The sequence below is a fragment of the Rhinoraja longicauda genome, chromosome 37, assembly GCF_053455715.1.
Source record: "Rhinoraja longicauda isolate Sanriku21f chromosome 37, sRhiLon1.1, whole genome shotgun sequence".
In the NCBI taxonomy this organism is placed as follows: domain Eukaryota; kingdom Metazoa; phylum Chordata; class Chondrichthyes; order Rajiformes; family Arhynchobatidae; genus Rhinoraja; species Rhinoraja longicauda.
This window is the reverse complement of record NC_135989.1, coordinates 14,634,517-14,659,621: the sequence shown is the minus strand read 5'-3', so window position 1 is coordinate 14,659,621 and position 25,105 is coordinate 14,634,517. Positions and strand designations below refer to the sequence as shown.

At 44.7% G+C, this 25,105-nt stretch overlaps 1 protein-coding gene across 1 annotated transcript; it reads left to right on the top strand.

Annotated features, from left to right (window-relative positions):
- The first annotated feature begins 267 nt into the window (after positions 1-267).
- Positions 268-25,105, top strand: LOC144610654 (intercellular adhesion molecule 1-like). The gene is made up of 6 exons (XM_078429520.1): positions 268-629; positions 14,818-15,093; positions 15,459-15,776; positions 15,958-16,248; positions 18,209-18,493; positions 22,292-25,105. The coding sequence occupies exons 1-6, from the start codon at positions 551-553 to the stop codon at positions 22,564-22,566; spliced, it is 1,524 nt and encodes a 507-aa protein (XP_078285646.1). The 5' UTR covers positions 268-550; the 3' UTR covers positions 22,567-25,105.

Genomic DNA, 25,105 nt, shown 5'->3' with positions numbered 1-25,105 from the left:
AAACCCCGTCGTCGCTCACCTAGAGATCCTACTGTATGTTTCTTTTTTTTTTCCTTAGTACCTAATCAGAGGTGCAGCACTTTGGTCAACGTGGGTTGTTTTTAAATGTGCTATACAAATAAAATTGAATTGACTTGACTTGACTTTGCGCCCTGATCCAGTGTGAAACTTCCACTGATGTTAAGGGCAGTCCACATACAGCCACACACACACACACATACAAGCCTGTACATTCCTCTAGGCAGTGGTCATCGCTCTTGTCCATATGGGCGTGTTCCCCGCATGACTGCCCTGGACTTTCCCTAAGTTCAGCCTCTGAAACGCTTGTTCGCACAAAAGTCGAGCCGAGGGGAGTTTTTTTTGTTTGTGGAACTCTGGGGCTTTCTCTGCATTTAGTTTCTGAATTGTTTCCGGGAATTCAGAGAGGTTGTATTGCAATAGCGGATTGTGTGTGCGTGTGTGGGCTGGAGGAGCGCTGTGCTCATCTGGACGGGCGGTGACCGGAGAGGAGAGGCAGCAGTCGTGGAGGGTCGCAGCCAGGGTCGCAGCCATGGTCGCCACACTCACTACAAGCGGGAGACACCGTCACCGACACCTCCACCTGGTCTTGCTCGTATTCACCTTAACAAGTTAGTACAATCCTCATATCAAACGCGTTTCTCCCAGGGCGTGCACCGTTTTTATTCCCATGGCCCGACAACCAAGCAGCGCTCTCGGCGCTGGAGAATTCCCAGCGGGGGGGGGGGGGGGGGGGTCCTGACATTTATTAATGTCCAAAACAAAAACAGATGATTGCTTATATTTTGGCGGAGTGAATGAAGCAGGGGGCGCGGTGGGAGAGGGCGCGGGGACGGGGTGATCACCGCTACAGCTAGAGTGTGAGTGTGAGAGAGAGAGTGAGTGTGTGTGAGTGTGAGCATGTGTGTGCGTGAGAGTATGTGTGAGAGAGTGTGCGCGTGAGAGTATGTGTGAGTGTGTGAGAGAGTGTGCGTGAGTGAGCATGTGTGTGCGTGAGAGTGAGTGTGAGCATGTGTGTGCGTGAGAGTATGTGAGTGAGTGCGTTTGAGCATGTGTGTGCGTGAGTGTGAGCATGTGTGTGCGTGAGAGTATGTGTGAGTGTGAGAGCGAGTGTGCGTGAGCGTGTGTGTGCGTGAGAGTGTGTGTGAGAGTGAGTGTGAGCATGTGTGCGTGAGAGTATGTGTGAGTGAGTGTGCGTGAGAGTATGTGTGGGTGAGAGTGAGTGTGAGCATGTGTGTGCGTGAGAGTATGTGTGGGTGAGTGTGAGCGTGAGAGTATGCAAGAGTGAGTGTGCACGTGCGTGTGTGTGCGTAAGTGTGGAGTGTGTCTAGGCGAGGGTGTGTATGCATATGAGAGTGTGTGTGTGTGTGAGGGTATACGAGTGTTGAGAGTGGATGTGTGCGTGAGTGTGGGCGTGTGAGTGTGTGCGAGAGAGTGAGTGAATGTGTGTGAGAGAGTAATTGTGTGTGAGTGTGCGCGTGTGATTGTGAGTGTGTGTGAGAGAGTGAGTGAATGTGCGTGTGAGAGTAATTGTGTGTGTGTGCGGATGTGTGTGTGAGTGAGTGTGTATGTGTGTGAGAGTAAGTGAGTGAGTGAATGTGTGTGTGAGAGTAATTGTGTGTGTGTGCGCGCATGTGATTGTGAGTGCGCGTGTGAGTGAGTGAGCGTGCCCAGAAACATCAGCGGCTCTCCACCTGGGAGGAAGTTTGAAAATGTTTTTTTCTTTGAGAGGAAGCTCTTTAATTGTGATTTAAATGTTTTCCTGGAATGCATTTTGTCGGAGGGGCCCCGCCTGGCCGTTCCTTCCACACAATGCCACCTGAGCCGCTGAGTGAACAATGGCCCCTTTCCTTAATCATTCTCACTTTTTTGCATATCTTTCATTCATTTGTTCTACATCTCTCGTTTCCCTTTCCCCAGACACTCAGTCTGAAGAAGGGTCTCGACCCGAAATGTCACCCATTCCTTCTCTCCAGAGATGTTGCCTGGCCCGTTGAGTTACTCCAGCATTTTGTGTCTATCTTCAAAAAAAAGATAGCGTGTACAATGGTGATGTGGAACTCTGCTTTGTAAAAACACGTCTGATGACTTCTCCATTGTCAAACTGTCTATTCTACAGCATATTCAACACTTGCTAAACAGAAACATCCTTTACATAAACAATGGGAGGTTAAGATATGTAGGTATGTTAAGGTATGTAGGTTAATTGACTGGGTATATGTAAAAATTGTCCCTAGTGTGTGTAGGATAGTGTTAGTGTGCGGGGATCACTGGGCGGTGTGGACTTGGTGGGCCGAAAAGGCCTGTTTCCACGCTGTATCTGAAATATGAAAATATGAAAAAATATGAAAACAAGAATCACCTCAGTTCCAACTCCATTTCCTGGAATTATATAATTCATAGAAAAAATAGGTTTTGCTGATTTCTACTAGACATGACACGATGGTACATGTGACTATGGCCATGTGGTCGCAGTTGTTAGCTTTCAATAATGAGTTTAGTTTAGTTTACATTAGAGATACAGCTCGGAAACAGGACCCTCGATCCCGCCGACCAGCGATCCCCGCACATTAACACTATCCGACACACACTCGGGACAATTTTAACATTTACACCAAGCCAGTTAACCTACAAACCTGTATGTCTTTGGAGTGTGGGAGGAAACCGAAGATCTCGGAGAAACCCCACAGGGTCACGGGGAGAACGTACAAACTCCATACAGATAGCACCCATAGTCAGGATCGAACCCGGGTCTCTGGCGCTGAGAGGCAGCAACTCTACCACTGCTGCCTGACCTGCTGAGTTACTCCAGCATTTTGTGAATAAATACCTTCGATTTGTACCAGCATCTGATGTTATTTTCTTACTCTGACTATGGGTGGTGGTGTCTGTATGGAATGTATACACGGAAAATAAGAAATAACATTTGTTCAAAATCTTGCATTTTCATTTAAAGCAACATAGAATTAATTTTGCAAATAAACCATGCCTGATATAATTGGTGTCGATGGAAGGGAGGTTGGTTTGTGTGATGGTCTGGGCTGCATCCACAATTCGCTGTAATTTCTTGCAGTCTTGGATGGACCACGCTGTGATGCTTCCCGATAAAATGCTTTCCACGACGCATCTGCAGAGGTTTGTGTGGGTTGTTGGCGACATGCCGAACCTCCCAAGCCTTTGCAGGAAGTAGAGGCGTTGGTGTGCCTTCGTGGCCATTATTGACTCCCAGGAAATTGAAGTTGAGCATGTTTTAGTGCCACGTGGTTGACCTCGGCCAGATCCTTTACAGTGCGTGTGTCGTGCAGCATGTCAAAGCTCAGATGTTCCATAGTCTGGAGGCCCCGTCCACGCTCGCAGTCTGCTGCATCTTCAGTACATCCCCACTTCAGCATGTTCGATTTGCTCCTCCCCATGCCTGTCCACAGTCTGTTGAGACTGCGCCAGGTTATCCACGGTAGATCGGAACCTGGTGGATCGATTGCCATGTGAATGTCTTCCGGAGATTTCTCTAGTCTCTTTTCCCAGAGTTTGAGCCTTCTGGACGATGCACTGCAGTCCAGGGGATGGACAGAAGAGGGGAAATTTTGCGTGATTTCAAACACTGAGGTAGCAAAGGAGGTCATGTAGTTTTCAAGTTAAGAACATCGCTGGGAGTGGGCTACGTGTGACCTCATGGTAGGCAGAGCACGAACAGGGAAACACCCGGGGCTTTTATTTTGAAAAGAACTGCACCAGTCGTGTGACATTTTAACCAACAATTCGATCATCGAAGGAACACAATTGGAAAAGGTATCTAGAAGAAAAAAACAACTTCTAGAATGTGCCCCGAATTGCTCCTTAGAACGGTTACTGAACCTATCTGGGCACGGTAGAAACAAGGAACTGCAGATACTGGTTTACACAAAAGGACACAAAGTGCTGGAGTAACTCAGCGGGCCAGGCAGCATCTCTGGTGGACATAGACAGGTACAAAGTGCTGGGGTAACTCAGCGGGCCAAGCAGCATCAATGGAGGACATGGATAGGGTTGAGAACAGTCTTCAGTCTGAAGGAGGATCCAAACCTGAAAAGTCGCCTGTCCTTGTCCTCCAGAGATGTTGACTGACCCGCTAAGTTACTCCAGCACGTTGTATTTTTTCTATTGAATCAGTTACACAGCATGGAAGCAGGCCCTTTGGATCAACTCCCCCTTGCCGAACAAAGTGCCTTTGTGAGCTAGTCCCATTTGCCTGCATTTGGCCCATATCCATGCAAAGGGTTCCTATCCACGAATAAACCTTTCCTATCCATGAACCTGTCCAAATGTCTTTTAAATTTTGTAATTGTATCTGCCTTTATTATTTCCCCTGGCAGCTCTTTTCATAAACCCATCCTTCAAATTCCTTTCAAATCTTTTCCCTATCACTTTAAATTTTTGCTCTCCACTTTTAGACTCTCCTATGGTTGGCAAAAGACAGCGGCCATCTAACTTATCTTTGCCTCCCATGATTTCACAATCCTCTACAAGGTCACTTCTCATCCTCATTCCTACCAGAGAAATAGAGCCCAGCCTGTCCCATCTCTCTTCACAATACAGTGAGTTGCTGCCTTATGGAGCCAGAGATCTGGGTTCGATCTGCACAGAATTTTTACGTTCCCCCTGTGACAGTGTGGGTTTTCTCCAGGTGCATCGGTTCCTTCCCACATTCAAAAGACTTGCAGATTTCTAGGTTAATTGGCTTCTGTAAATTGTCCCCTAGTGTGTGGGATAGAACTGATATAGGGCAGCATGGATTTGGTGGGCCGAAGGGCCTGTCTCCACACTGTATTTCTAAACAAGTCCCCCAGTCCCGGCAACAGTCTTGTGAAAAATTAATGTGCCCTTTCTAGCTCCTTCCTACAGATTGGCAACCAGAACAGCACACACTATTCTGGGTGCAGTCTCACCAACATTCTACACAGCTAACATGACATCCCACCTCTTGTCCTCAATGCCAAAGCCTATAATAGCAAGCATGTTTACCACTTTGTCTAGCGGTGTCACCACTTTCAGTGAACTAATTTATGTACTTGTAACGTAGGAAAATAACTGCAGATGCTGATATAAATTGAAGGTATCACAAAATGCTGGAATAACTCAGCAGGTCAGGCAGCATCTAGTAGAGAGGGAATGGGTGACGTTTCGGGTCGAGACCCTTCTTCAGTCTGAAGAAGGGTCTCGACCCGAAACGTCACCCATTCCTTCTCTCCCGAGATCCTGCCTGACATGCTGAGTTAACATATAACATATAACATATAACATATAACAACTACAGCATGGAAACAGGCCTGTCCGGCCCTACCAGTCCACGCCGACCATTCTCCCTGACCTAGTCTCATCTACCTGCACTCAGACCATAACCCTCCAATCCCCTCCTATCCATATACCTATCCAATTTACTCTTAAATAATAAAATCGAGCCAGCCTCCACCACTTCCACCGGAAGCCCATTCCATACAGCCACAACCCTCTGAGTAAAGAAGTTCCCCCTCATGTTACCCCTAAACCTTTGTCCCTCAATTCTGAAGCTATGTCCCCTTGTTGGAATCTTCCCCACTCTCAAAGGGAAAAGCCTACCCACGTCAACTCTGTCCGTCCCTCTCATAATTTTAAAAACCTCTATCAAGTCCCCCCTCAACCTTCTACGCTCCAAAGAATAAAGACCCAACCTGTTCAACCTCTCTCTGTAGCCTAAGTGCTGAAACCCAGGCAACATTCTAGTAAATCTCCTCTGTACCCTCTCCATTTTGTCGACATCCTTCTTATAATTTGGCGACCAGAACTGCACACCATACTCCAGATTCGGCCTCACCAATGCCCTGTACAATTTCAACATTACATCCCAACTTCTATACTCGATGCTCTGATTTATAAAGGCAAGCATACCAAACGCCTTCTTCACCACCCTATCCACATGAGATTCCACCTTCAGGGAACAATGCACAGTTATTCCCAGATCCCTCTGTTCCACTGCATTCCTCAATTCCCTACCATTTACCCTGTACGTCCTATTTTGATTTGTCCTACCAAAATGCAGCACCTCACACTTATCAGCATTAAACTCCATCTGCCATCTTTCAGCCCACCCTTCCAAAAGGCCCAAGTCTCTCTGTAGACTTTGAAAATCTACCTCACTATCAACTACTCCACCTATCTTAGTATCATCTGCATATTTACTAATCCAATTTGCCACACCATCATCCAGATCATTAATGTAAATGACAAACAACAGTGGACCCAACACAGATCCTTGGGGCACTCCACTAGACACTGGCCTCCAACCTGACATACAATTGTCAACCGTTACCCTCTGGTATCTCCCATTCAGCCATTGTTGAATCCATCTTGCAACCTCACTATTAATACCCAACGATTTAACCTTCTTAATCAACCTTCCATGTGGAACCTTGTCAAATGCCTTACTGAAGTCCATATAGACAACATCCACAGCCTTGCCCTTATCAATTTCCCTGGTAACCTCTTCAAAAAATTCAAGAAGATTAGTCAAACATGACCTTCCAGGCACAAATCCATGTTGACTGTTTCTAATCAGGCCTTGATTATCCAAATAATTATATATATTGTCCCTAAGTATCTTTTCCATTAATTTTCCCACCACAGACGTCAAACTAATAGGTCTATAATTGCTAGGTTTACTTTTAGAACCTTTTTTAAACAAAGGCACAACATGCGCAATGCGCCAATCTTCCGGTACCATCCCTGTTTCTAATGACGTTTGAAATATTTCCGTCATCGCCCCTGCTATTTCTGCACTAACTTCCCTCAATGTCCTAGGGAATATCCTATCAGGACCTGGAGACTTATCCACTTTTATATTCTTCAAAAGTGTCCGTACCTCCTCTTCTTTAATCATCCTAATTTCCATCACTACTCTACTTGTTTCGCTTACCTCACATAATTCAATATCCTTCTCCTCGGTAAATACCGAAGAAAAGAAATTGTTTAATATCTCCCCCATTTCTTCCGGCTCAGCACATAGCTGTCCACTCTGACTCTCTAATGGACCAATTTTATCCCTCACTATCCTTTTGCTATTGACATATCTGTAGAACCCCTTGGGGTTTACTTTTACATTACTTGCCAAAGCAGCCTCATATCTTTTTTTCGCTTTTCTAATTTCCTTTTTAAGATTCCTTTTACATTCTTTATATTCCTCAAGAACCTCATTTACTCCCTGCCGCTTATATTTATTGTATATCTCCCTCTTTTTCCAAACCAAGTGTCCAATTTCCCTGGAAAACCACGGCTCTTTCAAATTATTATTCTTTCCTTTCCACCGAACAGGGACATAAAGACTCTGTACTCTCAAAATTTCACCTTTAAATATCCTCCATTTCTCTATTATATCCTTTTCATAAAACAACAATTTCCATTTCACTCCTTTTAAATCCTTTCTCATCTCCTCAAAATTAGCCTTTCTCCAATCCAAAATCTCAACCCTTGGTCCAGATTTGACCTTCTCCATAATGATATTGAAACTAATGGCATTATGATCACTAGACCCAAAGTGCTCCTCAACACATACCTCCGTCACCTGACCCATCTCATTTCCTAACAGGAGGTCCAACACTGCCCCTTCTCTGGTAGGCACCTCTACGTATTGCTGCAAAAAACTATCCTGCACACATTTTACAAACTCCAAACCATCCAGCCCTTTAACAGAATGTGATTCCCAGTCTATATACGGAAAATTGAAATCACCCACAATCACCACTCTGTGCTTACTACTAATATCTGCTATCTCCTTACATATTTGCTCTTCCAATTCTCGTTCCCTATTTGGCGGTCTATAATACACCCCTATAAGTGTTGCTAAACCTTTCTCATTTCTGAGTTCCACCCAAACAGCCTCCTTAATCGAGCCTTCTAGTCTGTCCTGCCAAAGCACTGCTGTGATATCCTCCCTGACAAGCAATGCAACACCCCCACCTCTTGCCCCTCCGATTCTATCACATCTGAAACAATGAAATCCTGGAATATTTAATTGCCAATCGCAACCCTCCTGCAACCATGTTTCACTGATCGCCACAACATCATACTTCCAGATGTCAATCCAGGCTCTAAGCTCATCCACCTTTCTTACAATGCTCCTAGCATTAAAATATACACATTTAAGGGACCCATCATTTCTTATTCTCAGTTTATTTCTTTTCCCTTCTTTCTCTCCTACATATTGGGTCTGAGTGTTTCCCTTTTCTGCCTCCTGCCTCACACACTGCCTATTAGCTATCTGTGTTTGAGTCCCTCCCCCCAACCGTACTAGTTTAAAGTCTCCGCAGTTATTTTAGCAAATCTCCCCGCCAGGATATTGGTTCCCCTCGGGTTCAGATGCAACCCGTCCTTTTTGTACAGGTCAAACTTCCCCCAGAAGAGGTCCCAATGATCCAGAAACTTGAAACCCTGCTCCCTGCACCAGTTCCTCAGCCACGTATTTATCCTCCACCTCACTCCATTCCTATTCTCACTATCGCGTGGCACAGGCAGTAAGCCTGAGATTATTACTTTGGAAGTCCTTTTTTTTTTAACTCTCTTCCTAGCCCCCTGAATTCTCTTTTCAGGACCTCTTCCCTTATCCTACCTATATTGTTGGTACCTATATGTACCACGACCTCTGGCTCCTCTCCCTCCCCTTTCAGGATATCCTGGACACGCTCAGCATTTTGTGAATAAATACCTTCGAGTTGTACCAGCATCTGCAGTTATGTTCTTATAACACTCGGTCTCCATCTTCTAAAACATTGCCTTGTCATTTATTGTGTATGTCCTGCCCTGCTATTACTTACCAAAACTCTTCATACTTGTTCGAGTTATTTTATATCTGCCAACTTTCCCAGTTGGTCTCGATTCTGTTATAACCTTAGACTGTCCACCGCACCATCAATTGTGGTGTCATAGGCAAACCTACTACCCGGTCCATCATGGATTTACCCTCCCCATTGTTGAAGGGAGCTGCAGGAAGCAGTGCCTCAAGAAGGCAGTTGATATCATCAAATGGCCATCCTCTCATTTTACTGATACCATTATGAAGAAGTTGGAGCATCATAGAAACATAGAAAATAGGTGCAGGAGTAGGCCATTCGGCCCTTCGAGCCTGCACCGCCATTCAATATGATCATGGCTGATCATCCAGCTCAGTAGCCTGTACCTGCCTTCTCTCCATACCCCCTGATCCCTTTAACAAAAAGGGCCATATCTAACTCCCTCTTAAATATAGCCAATGAACTGGCCTCAACTACCTTCTGTGGCAGAGAATTCCACAGACTCACCACTCTCTGTGTGAAGAAATGTTTTCTCATCTCGGTCCTAAAAGACTTCCCCCTTATCCTTAAGCTGTGACCCCTGGTTCTGGACTCCCCCAACATCGGGAACAATCTTCCCGCATCTAGCCTCTCCAACCCCTTAAGAATTTTATATGTTTCTATAAGATCCCCCCTCAGTCTTCTAAATTCCAGCGAGTACAAGCCCAGTCTATCCAGTCCTGAGATCCTGAGATCTGTTACCTCCAAGTTAAAAAACAGCTTGGAGTTACAGCCATACAGTGTGGAAACAAAGACATTACTTGTCTACATTGTCTAAGCAGGTCAGGAACATTTCTGGAGAACATGCATCTCTTATATCTTTCTCCTCCTTACTACAATCAGTGAAGGGGAGTCCCAACCCAAAACATCGCCTATCCATGTTCTATCCATGCCTGACCAGCTGAGTTACTCTCTTTTATAATAGTGAGCACAGAAGACTGTAACAGCGCCACCTTTGGTGGAGGATTGTAAATGTTTGAATAAACCACAGTGCAGCTGTGCAGCCTTGGGAGTTAACTTGTTGTTCCGTGTCTGAGCTCAAGATATCACAAATTGTCGACGAGGATGGGATTGTCGACTCCCCAGCTTTACTTGTCTGTGTTGATAAGGAATTCTACAGAAGCACGGAGAAGGTTGTATAACTTTTGGTGTCAAGGAAAGCTGGAAATCGGCTCACAAGGTTGAATTCTGTGAGACTGATAAAAAAAAAAAATATCTAAAATGGCAATGCCCAGTGGATATATCGGAAGATTGGGTGAGTTCCAGCAAAGCCAGGAAACGTTCATTGCGTACATCGAACGTTTAGAGATGTTTTTTGCTGCAAATAACATCACTGAAGTAGAAGCTTTTGATGCAGAATCAAGACGTTTGAATGAAGCAATTAAAAACAGGAAAAGCGCAATTTTTCTCTGAAATGGGTCCCGAGGTTATGATACAGTGAAGAATTTATTAGCTCCAGTCAAACCAAAGGACACGCCCTTGACGGATTTTCTGAAGATGTTAACAGAACATTATGACCCTAAGCCCTTATAAATAGCTGAAAGCTATCATTTTGGAATGAGATGCCAACTTCCAGAGGAGGATATTAGTAATTTTATCGTGGCACTCAAGAAGTTATCAATTCATTGTAATTTTGGAAATTTCCAAGACCGGGCGTTAAGAGACCGTTTCGTGTGTGGCCTGAGAAGTGAGCGGATCCGAAGTAAGCTGATGACAGTGTATGACCTGACCTTTGAAACAGCTTGTAAAACTGCTTTGTCAATGGATATGGCAGAAAGGGGTTCTGGAGAAATCAGGACAACTTCTAGACAACCAGCGGAAGAGTTGAACAAGCTACAGTCGACAAAGACGTCAGAGAATCGTTATCCATGGAAGGGTAGCAAGACAACGGCAAAGTTATGCTATCGCTGTTTGGGCTCACATCTAGCACAGTCTTGTCCATTATTTAAGGCAGAGTGTTACTCGTGTCACAAGATGGGACACCTAGCGAAGGCTTGTCGAAAGGCTAAGCAGAAAAAAGGTTCAACAACAAGTAAGCTGCATTCTGTGGATCAACTGCAGACAGAGGAAGAGCTACTCGAGATATACACCATCTGTAGCAATGAGCTAGTAAACCGGAAGACAAAGAATGTGTCTGTGCAAGTCTAGTGAATGGAGCTCATGTCAGCATGGAAGTCGACACAGGAGCATCTGTGAGCGTGATTCCAGAATTGGTGTATCGGGAGAAGCTGAGTCAAATTCCATTGGAAGCGAAGAAAATCGAGCTACGTGGTTACTCTGGAGAGAAGATTCCAGTGTTAGGATGCGTACATGTACCAGTTAGGCATAAGGAGCAACAGGCGGAGTTGCCCCTCGTAGTTGTAAAGTGGGATAAACCTGTGTTGCTAGGTCGGAATTGGCAGCAGATCTTGAAGCTCAACTGGAACGAGATATTCCTCGTTCGTGAAGAATTAAAGTGTCCGGAGGACGTAATCAAGAAACATCCGACGGTGTTTAGCGACCAGGGAGAGCCAATCAAGGGGTATAAGGCGAAAGTATGCGTGAAGCAGGATGCGACACCAGTGCATTGCAAACCACGGGTTGTGCCGCATGCTCTTAAGGACAAGGTCAAGAAAGAACTGAAAAGACTTGAAGCTGAGAACATTATCAGTAAGGTAGAAAATAGTGAATGGGCAACACCCATTGTAGTTGTACCTAAATCTGATGGTAGTGTTAGACTGTGTGGGGATTAGAAGGTGACCATAAACCAGGTACTGGAAGATAGCAGACCAGATACCCTACCAACGGCAGAGGATTTGTTTAGCACCCTCACAGGCGGCCAAGTTTTCACAAAAATGGACTTGACAAATGCCTACTTGCAGTTGGGTGTGGATGACGAATCAAAATCCAAACTAACTATTAACACGCATATGGGATTGTTTCAGTTCAATAGGCTTCCATTTGGTATATCATCAGCCCCAGGGATTTTTCAAGGGGTAATGACACAAATTCTAGAGGGAATTGAAGGTGTGGTGTGTTACTTGGATGACATCCTCATCTCAGCCCCTGACAGGCAGACACATGATAAAAAGGTTGGAACTGGTACTCAAACGACTTGAAACACACAGTGTAAGAGTAAAGGCACAGAAGTGTGAGTTCTTTCAGAACTCAGTAGAGTACTTGGGTCATAAGATAGACAAGGATGGTCTACACCCCACCAAGGGTAAGGTTGATGCGATCAAGAATGCGCCCACTCCCAGAAACATATCTGAGATCCGATCATTTTTAGGATTAGTGCATTACTATGAGAAGTTTGTGCCAAATCTGTCCACCTGTTTACATCCCTTGAATGAGCTTTTGAGAAAAGATGTACCATGGAAGTGGACACGTAAATGTGATCAAGCTTTTAAGTCCTGTAAAGCTCAGTTGGCAGAGAGTTCAATGCTTGTTCATTACGATGTCAATAAGCCGATGAAGTTAGCATGTGATGCTTCACCATACGGTGTTGGTGCTGTGATCTCTCATGTGTTAGGAAATGGAGAGGAAAGGCCAATAGCATTTGCGTCTAGAACACTCAATGCCAGTGAGAGAAATTATGCACAAATAGAGCGAGAGGCTCTTGCATTGATTTTTGCCGTTAGGAGGTTTCACAAATACTTGTATGGTAAAAGGTTTGTAATCGAGACAGATCACCAGCCATTGACAGTGATCCTAAATCCAAAAGCACACATTCCAAATCTGGCAGCAGCCAGAATGCAAAGATGGGCATTGATATTGTCTGCATACCAGTATGACATTCAGTAAAGTAAGGAAGCAGAGCACAGCAATGCTGATGCCATGTCGAGATTACCTTTGGAATCGGAGGTTACACCAAACAGAGAGGACTTGTTTTACTTCTCTCATGTAGATGAGTTACCTATCACATCAGGAGACATTCGGAAAGCTACTTGCACTGACAGATTTTTGTCAAAAGTGCAGGAATATATTACTAGTGGATGGCCAAACAAATTGCCAAATTCAGAGGCAGAACTGGCACCATTCTTTGTTCACAGGAACAAACTCTCAGTAGACCAAGGTTGTGTCATGTGGAGAGCGAGATACCTGATACCTATTACCTATGTAATACCTGAAAAATATGAAGTATTTTTGCTAGAAGATCTTCATGATCAGCATTTGGGAATGTGTCTAACAAAGAGTCTAGCTAGAAACTATCTATGGTGGCCGGGTCTAGATAAGGACATAGAACAAAGGGTGAAAGTGTGTAGCACATGTCAAGCAGTTGGAAAGAATCCACCCACAGTACCGCTATAGCCATGGAAATGGCTGGTTAGAGTGTGGCAAAGATTACACATTGACTTTGAGAGTTGGATGGACAACAATTGTTCATTGTGATTGATAGTCACTCCAAGTGGGTTGAGGTGTTTCCGATGAACTAAACGACATCCAGCAAAACGATAGACATTTTGCGAGGGTTGTTTGCGTCCTATGGATTTCCAGAGGAAATTGTGTCTGATAACGGACCACAATTCTGTTCACAAGAGTTTGCACAATTCATGAAAGGGAATGGTGTAAAACACACTAGAGTAGCTCCATACCATCCAGCGTCCAATGGAGCAGCAGAACGCAGTGTGCAAATTGTGAAGCGGACATTAGTCAAACAACTGCTGGATCCAAATCCAAAGAAAAGACAGTTGTCGTTGTTTCACAAACTGGCTAACTTTCTGATTACATACCGAAACACACCTCACACCACTACTGGTCAAACACCAGCTGAACTGTTCTTGAAAAGAAAACCTAGAACAAGGTTTTCACTGTTGAAACCAAACTTGGCTCAAACAGTAGAAGAGAAACAGGAGAAATAAAAAGCATATCATGATGGAAGTAGAGTAAAGGAAAGGAGTGTTGAGTTAAATCAGAAGGTAAAGGTGAAAAACCATCATCACAAGTGGTTGAAGTGGTTACCTGGAAGAGTAGTAAAAAAGTGCGGACCACGGACATACTTGGTCAAGATGTTTGGAAGTGGTAATGTGAGAAAAGTACACATTGACCATGTCATGCCTATGCAAGCACAGGGTTGAAATCAGATAAAGTAGACGAGTCAGATAATTGGGTTACCCCTCAAGTATAGGTACCAGATGAACAAGAAATGGTACAAGAAGGTACACGAGTTAGTGAAAGCTTGAATCAGCCTGAAAATGGAGGTTCAAATGGGGTTGACAGTCAAACAAAATTGACTGATGGACTGGAATCTATGAATGTAGGTCAAAAGGAAGGCTTGACTGGATTAACAATGAGTCCAAGTGGTTCTAAACAGTCAGAAACTTTTGGTCAGGGAAGATATCCAGAAAGATGGAGAACCCCAGTGGTTAGGCTAAATTTGTAAAGTTATTGCGTAAAATGTATATATCATTTTATATACAACATAGATGTTTGATGCCCTCATTTTATTCCGGTTGTATAAAAGTAAACTATCTGACAAGATTATAATAATTTCACACTGTCGGTTATAGTCAAAACAAAATGTCCACCAGGAATTATTTTATTTTTTTAAATTAGGGTGGAAGGAGTTGTAATAGCGCCACCTTTGGTGGAGGATTGTAAATGTTTGAATAAACCACAGTGCAGCTGTGCAGCCTTGGGAGTTAACTTGTTCTGTGTCTGAGCTCAAGATATCACAATGACCCCTGTATTTAATTTGTACCGCAATATTGACACAAAATGCTGGAGTAACTCAGCGGGGCAGGCAGCATCTCTGGAGAGAAGGGATGGGTGACGTTTCGGGTCGAGACCCTTCTTCAGACCTCAATGTACCTCAATGTACATGCACCTCAAAATAAATTATTTGGCTTTTAAAAAGATCCCTGTTTTTATGTGGTAATTTGAAATTACTCTTTTAGCTCAATAAATCGCTGTGATTATGCCCTTTGTTTAAATGAGTTCTGTACCTCTGTACTTATTGTCATGTTTTGTTTTTCTTTGACAGCTAAAGGGAATGGATTTGAGGTTGTGATAGAAACAGACACCCCATCTGTGGAATTCGGGGGCTCTTTGAATGTGACCTGCCGAACCACATGTTCAAATTATACGATGGAGATAGAACTAAAACCAGGGCTAAATTACAGCATGATTAACAATAACAACTCAATCACGTACCAATTCCCAACTGTGGAGAAATGGGATTTACCAATACCTTGCATGGTAACGTGCCTATCTGAAAACGATACTCTGAACGATGACAAAAAAGTGATCATTGTGTACAGTAAGTGCAATTTCTTGTTCTAACCGGTCTAGGCGCGTTGGGCCGAAGGGCCTGTTTTCACTCTGTATCACTCTATGATTCTATAACCATTTGATAGCAGAACATAGCGAAGAACAGGACAGCACAGTGGCGCAGCAGTAGAGTCGCTGCCTTACAGCGCCAGAGACACGGATTTGATCCTGACTACGGGTGCTGTCCGTACAGAGCTGGAAAGCACTCTACCACTCTAAATATTGAAGAATATATGTACATTCTTGCTGTGTGTATATCACTTGAATAATCAGTGAATATATGATGAGGTGGGACAAATACTATTCAGGTTCATTATTTCAGTGAATTTTATTAACATTATTCTCCTTCAACAGATCGTGATCTAGCCATTGCACCACATCCAGAAGTGATGGAAATTAACAAAACATATCAGCTGAATTGCACCGGTCCAAGAGTGTATCCAAACAACAAGCTTAATCTCACGTGGCGCAGAGGGGACAAAGTTGTTAAGTGGGTAGGAAAAGATAAGGTAGGAAAGATTCCAGAAGAAGTGCCTCCATTGGTCAATACGCTCGACATCATTGCAAGCATGACTGATAATGGAAAAGTGTACAAATGCTCGGCAGAGCTGGACATAGACTCAAACACCACGAAAACAATCGAATCCTCCGCCTTTACTCTGCAAACCTACTGTGAGTTCCACTTGGACATTAATTACTCTCCTCTGCTCAAGACTAAGCTGAAATATTCTGACTCGGGTGTGGTGAACTCCTGTTTATGCGTTCAATGCAATGGCAGTATTGGTCTGTTTTCCATTAGTTCCATTGTCCACAGAAAACTAATATGCAGCAAATTCCTTGTGTGTCTTTCCAGCTTTTCCAGAGCCTCCTAGAATCCTCAACGGAAAGCCCATTGAAGTGAATGAGGAGGTCACGTTGGAATGTGATGTCCAAAATGTCTTTCCAGCTGAGAAGTTGAATGTAACCTGGTTTCACAATGAAGAAGAACTGAAGACAGTTACAAAGAAGTTATCATCCCACCATATCCAGGCAAATACAACATGGACACCACAAGACACGGGTCTGACTGAATTCACCTGCAGAGCAGATTTAGATTATCCAATAAATCTAACCAGGAGTCACAACATTTCCATTGAGGTGTACGGTAAGCATGCTGGATAACCAGAGATTACGATCGATATCATAGTGTCATAGAATGATACTGTGTGGAAACAGGCCCTTCGGCCCAACTTGCCCACACCGGCCAACATGTCCGATCTACACTAGTCCCACCTGCCCGCGTTTGGCCAATATCCCTCTAAACCTGTCCTATCCATGTAACTGTGTAACTGTTTCTTAAACGTTGGAATAGTCCCTGCCTCAACTACTTCTTCTGGCAACTGTTAAAGACCCCTATCTACCTGTAAGCACCCATTGCATGGAGACATTTGGTACAGGAGAGTCACAAAAATTTAATCAGCCTGTGACAGAAACCAAAGGAATTCGGGGGAAAGAAGGCAACGTGCAATGTCACCTAGATGCTGTTATTCAGCCACACGCTTATTAATGGAAGATAGACACAACAAGATGGAGTAACTCAGCGGGACAGGCAGCATCTCTGGATAAATGGAATGGGTGGCATTTTGGGTCAATGCCCTTCTTCAGCCAGGAGCTGTCTTGATGGAGCATGTGACTAAGCCCTGCTCTTATTTCGTCTGTTTTTAATGTAGATCCCGTTACAGAGGCAGCTGCCAGCAACTGAATTTATCAGAGATAAAAACTGAATGCAGATGCATAACATTTACATCAAGCAGAAATGTGCAAAATTGTAGTACCTTCCTTATGCCGAGGAATTAAATGGTTGGACAATTTACCATTGTTTTGAAAGCGAAGTGACATAGAAGCCTCTGGCTTGTCAACAGCCAGGATGGAGATGCTAAACACCATCAATCCCCTCCCAGTCCCACACTGATCTTTCAGTCCTGGGCCTCCTCCATTGTCAGAGTGAGGCCCAATACAAATTGGAGGAACAGCTCCTCATATTTGGCTTGGGTAGCTTACAGCCCAGTGGTATGAACATTGACTTCTCTAACTTCAAGAAACCCTTACTCTCCCTCTCTCTCCATTCCTCCCCCTTTCCAGTTCTTCGCCCAGTCTGACTGTCTCCCTGATTACATTTTATCTGTTTGCTTTTTGTTGTCATCTTCTCCTAGCTAGCAATGATCTATTCTACATTTTTCTTGATTCGCATCTCTTTTGATGTCTCATTTGGACACCTTCCCCTTCCGTATCGCTGTATCCCTCTCCCCTGACTTTCAGTCTGAAGAAGGGTCTCAACCCGAAACGTCACCCATTCCTTTTCTCCAGAGATGCTGCCTGTCCCGCTGAGTTACTCCAGCATTTTGTGTCTATCTTCGGTGTGAACCAGCACCTGCAGTTCCTTCCTACACCTGGTGTTCAATGGGAACTTTGCCAGTGTTGCCAAAACTTTGAGGACATTGCAAATTCCACTCAGCAGGATGCGTTCAACCAACATGCCATTAGCTTTGATGAAGGTAGACACAAAATGCTGGAGTAGCTTTGATGAGATTGGTCTAGGCTAGGGGGTGAATGATGCTGGGAATAATGGGGTGACTTTGGGTGATTGCCTCTGATCCTTGTCCAACTACTTGACCACAATGAGTTGGATGTAGAGCAATAGAGGGTCTGCTGAGTTGCATTTGCCACATTCGTCCAGTCATGTGGAGCGGTTGCACCATTCATTCAGTTTAGTTTAGAGATGCTGCGCGGAAACAGGCCCTTCGGCCCACCGAGTCTGTGCTGACCAGCAATCCCGCATACTATCACTATCCTATACACACTAGGGACAATTTACAATCTCTACCAAAGCCAATTAACCTACAAACCTGTACGTCATTGGAGTGTGGGAGGAAACTGGAGCACCCAGAGAAAACCCATACAGGTCACGGGGAGAACGTACAAACTCCGCTCAGACAGCACCCATAGTCAGGATCAAACCCGGGCCTCTGGCGCTGTAAGCCGATTGCATTTTAACTCTACCGCTGCTCCACCATGCTGCCCTAAGCTTTGAGATGGTTTCTAACAATATTTTTCTGATGTTGCAGTTTTCTCCGAACCTGTAATCCAAGCACCCAATAAAATCGTTGTGGGAAATCCGGTGAATATTACCTGCAGTGTGTTTAATGCCTCGGGAGTACTTCAACTTACACTGAAGAACGGAAATGAGATTTTAGCAAATGAATCATCCAGTGCAGAGCTCACGATCTACCACACTGTGCATCCAAAGGCAGAGATGAATGGACGGCATTTGACTTGTGTGGCTGAGCTGACACTCCGGCATCACTCTGAACCCATTGTTAAGCAACAGATTACCACACTCAATGTCCAAAGTAAGTAACTTTACATTGGTGCCATTGTGTCTGCTCTGTCATTCAATCATGAACGGGGTGGTACAGTGGCGCAGCGACAGAGTTGCTGCCTTACAGCTCCATAGACCCAGGTTCTACGGGGTGCTTGTCTATATGCAGTTTTACGATTCTCCCCGTCACCCGAGTATGTTTTCTCTGGGATCTCCGGTTTCCTCCCACACACCAAAGACGTACAGTTTTGGAGATGAATTGATTTGGAATAATTGTAAATTGTTCCTCGTGTGGGTAGGATAGCGTTAGTGTGGGGGACCGCTGGTCGGTGCGGACTCGGTGGGCCAAAGGGCCTGTTTCCGCGCTGTATCTCTAAACTAAAGACCGCACCTGGAGTACTGTGTGCAGTTTTGGTCTCCAAATTTGAGGAAGGATATTCTTGCTATTGAGGGCGTGCAGCCTAGGTTTACTAGGTTAATTCCCGGAATGTCGGGACTGTCGTATGTTGGAAGACTGGAGCGACTAGGCTTGTATACACTGGAATTTAGAAGGATGAAAGGAGATCTTATCGAAACGTATAAGATTATTAAGGGGTTGGACACGTTAGAGGCAGCAAACATGTTCCCAATGTTGGGGGAGTCCAGAACAAGGGGCCACAGTTTAAGAATAAGGGGTAGGCCATTTAGAACTGAGATGAGGAAAAACCTTTTCAGTCAGAGAGTTGTGAATCTGTGGAATTCTCTGCCTCAGAAGGCAGTGGAGGCCAATTCTCTGAATGCATTCAAGAGAGAGCTAGATGGAGCTCTTAAGGATAGCGGAGTCAGGGGGTATGGGGAGAAGGCAGGAACGGGGTACTGATTGAGAATGATCAGCCATGATCACATTGAATGGCGGTGCTGGCTCGAAGGGCTGAATGGCCTCCTCCTGCACCTATTGTCTATTGTCTAAACTAAACTAAACTAAGATATAAAGATGGTATTCTAGAACCATCGCAACTGTAACTTGTGGACTCTGTTCACAGCTCCCTGTTCAGGGTGGGAATATTGGGAATGCAGAATTATAATTAGTATTGAAGGGAATAATGTCCATTTTCTATCAGCTGAAGATCACAGGGAAGAGGTGGACTCAATGCAAGGATTGAAAAGGCTGTTTCCTGAATGCAACAAAGACCGTTATAATCAATAGGTGTAGGAAGGAACTGCAGATGCTAGTTTACACCGAAGAGAGACAAAAAATGCTGGAGTAACTGAACGGTACAGGCAGCATCTCTGAAGAGAAGGAATGGGTGACGTTTTCGGTCGAGACTATCCTTAACAATCAAAATGGACAGAGCATTGCCGCCTAGTGGATCTGCTCTGAACTGCATGCTTTCTCGTGGTTTTCTTCAAAAAACAGGATGCTTCCAATGTAGAAACAAGGAGTGTGTAGAAGGAACTGTAGATGCTGGTTTCTTGGGACGAGTGTGGGAGGAAACTGCGCAGGTCACGGGGGAGAAGGTACAAACTCCATACAGATAGTCAGGATCAAACCCGGGTCTCTGGTGCTGTAAGACAGCAACTCTACTGCTGTGCCACCGTGCCACACGCAGGTTCTAACGCCTTGTCTGAAATGTGGCACCTCAGAGACTCTGCCAGGATTCTCCTGGAATACCTAGTCGGCATTTTGGTGTTCCACTAATCTCCTGACTCCAGGCAAGAGTACCAGCCATACGACTTTATGTTAGACTGACCACTCTGTCTAATGTAAAAGAGACTGTTTGTTCACCAATGCCTTTGTTTAAGCAATCCTGCCCATGTGACAACCCACAGCATACCCAGTGTGTACACCAAACATACTTAGCAGACATTTAACACAAGGAAACTTCCTGTAGTCTCCAATAATAGCACAGTTCTGAGAACTCTTGAGCATATTCTGTAACTTCACACCTCTTGTTTCTGATTAACCCATAAATAGTAACACTAAAATAATGAAATAACACTTGTCTGCCAGGCAGAAAAATGAACGTTGGTCAATTTCTGGACACTCAAATGTTTGCCACTGTCTGACGAAGGGTCTTGACCCAAAACGTCACCATGTTCTCCAGGGATATTGCCTGGGATGGAGAACCGTAGTATAGTTTAGAGATAATTTAGAGATACAGCGCGGAAACAGGCCCTTCGGCCCCCCGGGTCCGCGCTGTCCAGTGATCCCCACTATCCTACACCCAGCAGGGGCAATTTACATTTGTACCAAGTCAATTAACCTACAACCTGCACGTCCTTGGAGTGTGGGAGGAAACCGGAGATCTCGGAGAAAACCCACGCAGGTCACGGGGAGAACGTACAAACTCCGTACAGACAGCACCTGCAGTCGGGATCGAACCCGGATCTCTGGCGCTGCATTCGCTGTAAGGCAGCAACTCTACCGCTGCAAGGCAGCAACTCTACCGCTGCGCCACCGTGCCGCCCAGTGACACTGACAGGATACCAAAAGTTCAGAGTTGTCCTTCCGGATTGAACAGATGTGCTCTACAAGGCATCACCCAATTTGCTTTTGGTGAATACTGGCAAAAAATCTCTGAGGAGCCACCATTCTGACAAGGCATTAGAACATGCGGTGGTGTAGCGGTAGAGTTGCTGCCTTATACCGCCAGAGTCCTGGGTTCAATCCTGACTACGGGTGCTGTCTGTACGGAGTTTGTACATTCTCTCCGTGATCTGTGTATGTTTTCTCTGGTATCTCTGGTTAGTGGGATAACATTGAACTAATATGAATGGGGTATTGATAGTCTGCATAGACAGTGGGCTGAAGAGCCTGTTTCCACGCTGTATTGCTAAACTAAGCTAAACTAAAATGGGCTTTATTCTTCAAAAAATATTTAATTGGCCATCGTGTAGCATGCCATGCTTTTTGTATGCACAATGTGTTTATAAATATAATGAGAAAACATAGGTTTAGTTTACTGTACTATAGACAATAGACAATAGGTGCAGGAGTAGGCCATTCAGCCCTTCGAGCCAGCACCGCCATTCAATGCGATCATGGCTGATCACTCTCAATCAGTACCCCGTTCCTGAGGTACAGTGAAAGAGTGTTGCTGCGTGCTAACCAGCCAGCGGAAAGACTATACATGATTACAATCGAGCCGTTCACACTGTACAGATACATGATAAGGGAATAATGTTTAGTGCAAGGTAAACCGGTAAAGTCCGATCAAAGATGGTCCAAGGGTCCCCGATGAGGTGGATAGGAGTTTAGATTATAAGTAAACTAGACCAAGAGGACCCGTTGGGCCCAAACCTCTCCTGCATTGGTGCATCACCCTCTAGCCCCACTCTGCCTCCCCTCCCCCCCCCAACCCCCCCTCCCTCTCCCCCCTCTCCCCCCCAACCCCCTGCCCCCTCCCCTCTCCTCACCTCGCCCTGCCCCCTTCCCCCTCCCCTCCCCCTTCCCCACCCCTCCACTCTATCCCCCTCAACACCCCCTTATCCTCCCTCCTCCCCTTCCCTCCCCCCTCCCTCCCTCCCTCCCTCCCTAAGAGATAGATTTAAACTTTAAAATGTGAATAACTTTAAAAATATAACACCGATTTCAATGAAACTTCTTCCATTAGCACCAAAGGGACAGCGGTGAGTAAGGTGGGCCTAAAATTGTCGCGCTATCGTGTACTGTTTTGGCTGTAGATCAGGAACAAACAAACAAACAAGAGTTTTAGTATATAGATTATTGCTGCAAATGAGTGCAGGCAAAATTCATAGATTTTAGAAAGAAAGGATCTGTTGTTTTACTATAGATGTATTTGCTCGGAATGGATGAGGATGTGTCATGCTTTTTCTGAATCTTCCACAGGTGAAGAATCGACAAGAATCATAATTGGAATAGTGATAATAATAACAGCAATAATAGTAGCAGCAATAATAATAACCATCATTTACCAGTTTGTCAGAGCTCAGAAAACAGGAGCATATAATGTACTGAATCCAACATCCAGCATAAACAATGAAATCCCTCGTGTGAATGAACCTCGGGACTCTTTTGCTTTGCAGGAAGCGATTTCAAACAACAATGGCAATAACTCACAGACTGGTTTAAATAATAAAAGTTGTATTACACCTGGGGTTTGACGGACATATCACAATAATTGTCATGAATATTGTTACTGAGGCAGCTCCTGATTGCAATGTTATAGTCGACTGACGGCACTTATTGGAGGAAATGAAACGACAGTTCATTCTGAATTTTGGGTCGTTTTTGTGTCAGTTTGTCAAACTCTGAACTGATTCCAGAACACTGCCATCAAAGCCAGCTCAGCACCGAGTACAACAGAGCCATGCGACTCTTCTTCCCATTGATGGGAATGAACATTGACTCACAGACTCAGTGCAATAGTCTTTCCAAGGTGAACTACATGCTTAAACGACGTGAATGTTGTCTGATAAAAAATTGTCATAAATGGATAGAATGTGAGTCAACGCCTTTTGCAATATTCTCACCCTCTTATCTAGGGAGGAACTGCAAGATGCTGGTTTAAACTGAAGACAGACACAAAAGGCTGGAGTAACTCAGCGGGTCAGGCAGCATCTCTGAAGAAATGGAATAGGTGATGTTTTGGGTCGAGACCCTTCTTCAGTTTGAAGAAGGGTTCCAACCTGAAACGTCACCTATTTCTTTTCTCCAGAGATGCTGCCTGACCCTCTGAGTTACTCCAGCCTTTTGTGTCTGTCTTCTCATCCTCTTGTTTGATTATTGCCACACTCTCATCCCTTCCTATCCCTGAAACCTCCTCCAACTACACAATGCTCAGTATTCATTCATGTCCATTTCCACACTCTTATTCTTCCTGATTTCCACTCACCAGAGAGAGAGCAAGTCAAATGATCTTGCTGCTAGAGTAATCTCGAGAGTTCTTGCACTTAGTGCTCTCGAATACTGTATCCCAGTGTTATACACGACAGACAAATACCCAACAGTTTTGCACCCCAGTGTTACCCAGTGATGGACCTTCCCCCATCAGTACTGTACCCCAGTGTTACACAGTGACAGAGTTAACCCCATCAGTATTGTACCCCAGTTTCAGAAGAATGAGAGGCGATCTTATTGAAACGTATAAGATCGTGAGGGGCCTTGATCGGGTGGATGCGCTAAAGATGTTTCCAATGATCGGGGAGACCAGAACTAGGGGGCATAGTCTTAGAATAAGGGGGGGCTCTTTTAAAACTGAGATGAGGAGAAACTTCTTCACTCAGAGGGTGGTTAGTCTGTGGAATTCGCTGCCTCAGGGAGCTGTGGATGCAGGAACGTTAAATAAATTAAAAACAGAAATAGGTTGTTTTTTAATAGACAAGGGAATTAGGGGTTACGGGGAGCGGGCAGGGAAGTGGACATGAGCTATGGTTAGTATAGTAAGACCTGAGTAATCTCCTGGACAAGTTTCGATCGCTTAGCTTGGGGTCGGAGAGGAATTTCCCAGATTGTTTTCCCAAATTGGCCTGGGTTTTTATCTGTTTTTTCGCCTCTCCCAGGAGATCACACGGTTCTTTTGGGTGGGAAGAAGGGCGATAGTGGGAAGGGGGATGGGGTAGGATCAGCCATGATCGTATTGAATGGCGGAGCGGGCTCGAGGGGCCGGTTGGCCTACTCCTGCTCCTATTTTCTTGTGTTCTTGTGTTTCACACAGTGACAGAGTTAACCCCATCAGTATTGTCCCCCAGTGTTACACAGTGGCTGACCCATCCCCACCAGCACTGTACCCCAGTGTTGTACAGTGACTGACCCATCCCCACCAGCACTGTACCCCAGTGTTACAGTGACAGACCGATCCCCACCAGCACTGTACCCCAGTGTTGTACAGTGACTGACCCATCCCCACCAGCACTGTACCCCAGTGTTACACAGTGGCTGACCCATCCCCACCAGCACTGTACCCCAGTGTTGTACAGTGACTGACCCATCCCCACCAGCACTGTACCCCAGTGTTACACAGTGACTGACCCATCCCCACCAGCACTGTACCCCAGTGTTACACAGTGACAGACCGATCCCCACCAGCACTGTACCCCAGTGTTGTACAGTGACTGACCCGTCCCCACCGTTACAGCAACAAAGTGTTACACAGTGACAGACCTGTCCTCACCCGAGTGTTACACAGTGATTGTCTCTTGTCGATTTGCATAGTTGTAGTGTTTACCTTTTTCTCTTTCTTACTTTTCATGCTAATTCTATTCTAATTCCTCGATCCATTTTTGACTTGCCCCATTTTGGCAATATTCCAATCATCAGGCTGCCATTTTTCACAGTTTTGGGCCTCTTGATGTTAACAACACTGTAGACTCTATCCTCAAGCAAATTGTTTATACTGCATTATATATTGCCTTTTATAGCATTAATATCATTAATTTCACAGTCATATGTTAGGCTTTTGTTGCCACTGGTTCCTGAATGCATACTGTGTATTTCACTGCATGTATAGCCTTAAGCCATTTCTTATCAAGACAATTTTTCCAACGATGCTATTCATATTTGTAAACACTAAGCAAAGATGTAGGTAATGATATAACAAAGGCTGTTTCTAGTCAACTGTGGTGATACATTTGTACAAGTAAACAGAGTATATTTTTGAAGAAAATGTAGCTTAATGGTGAAGCGATATTAAACACAGATGTT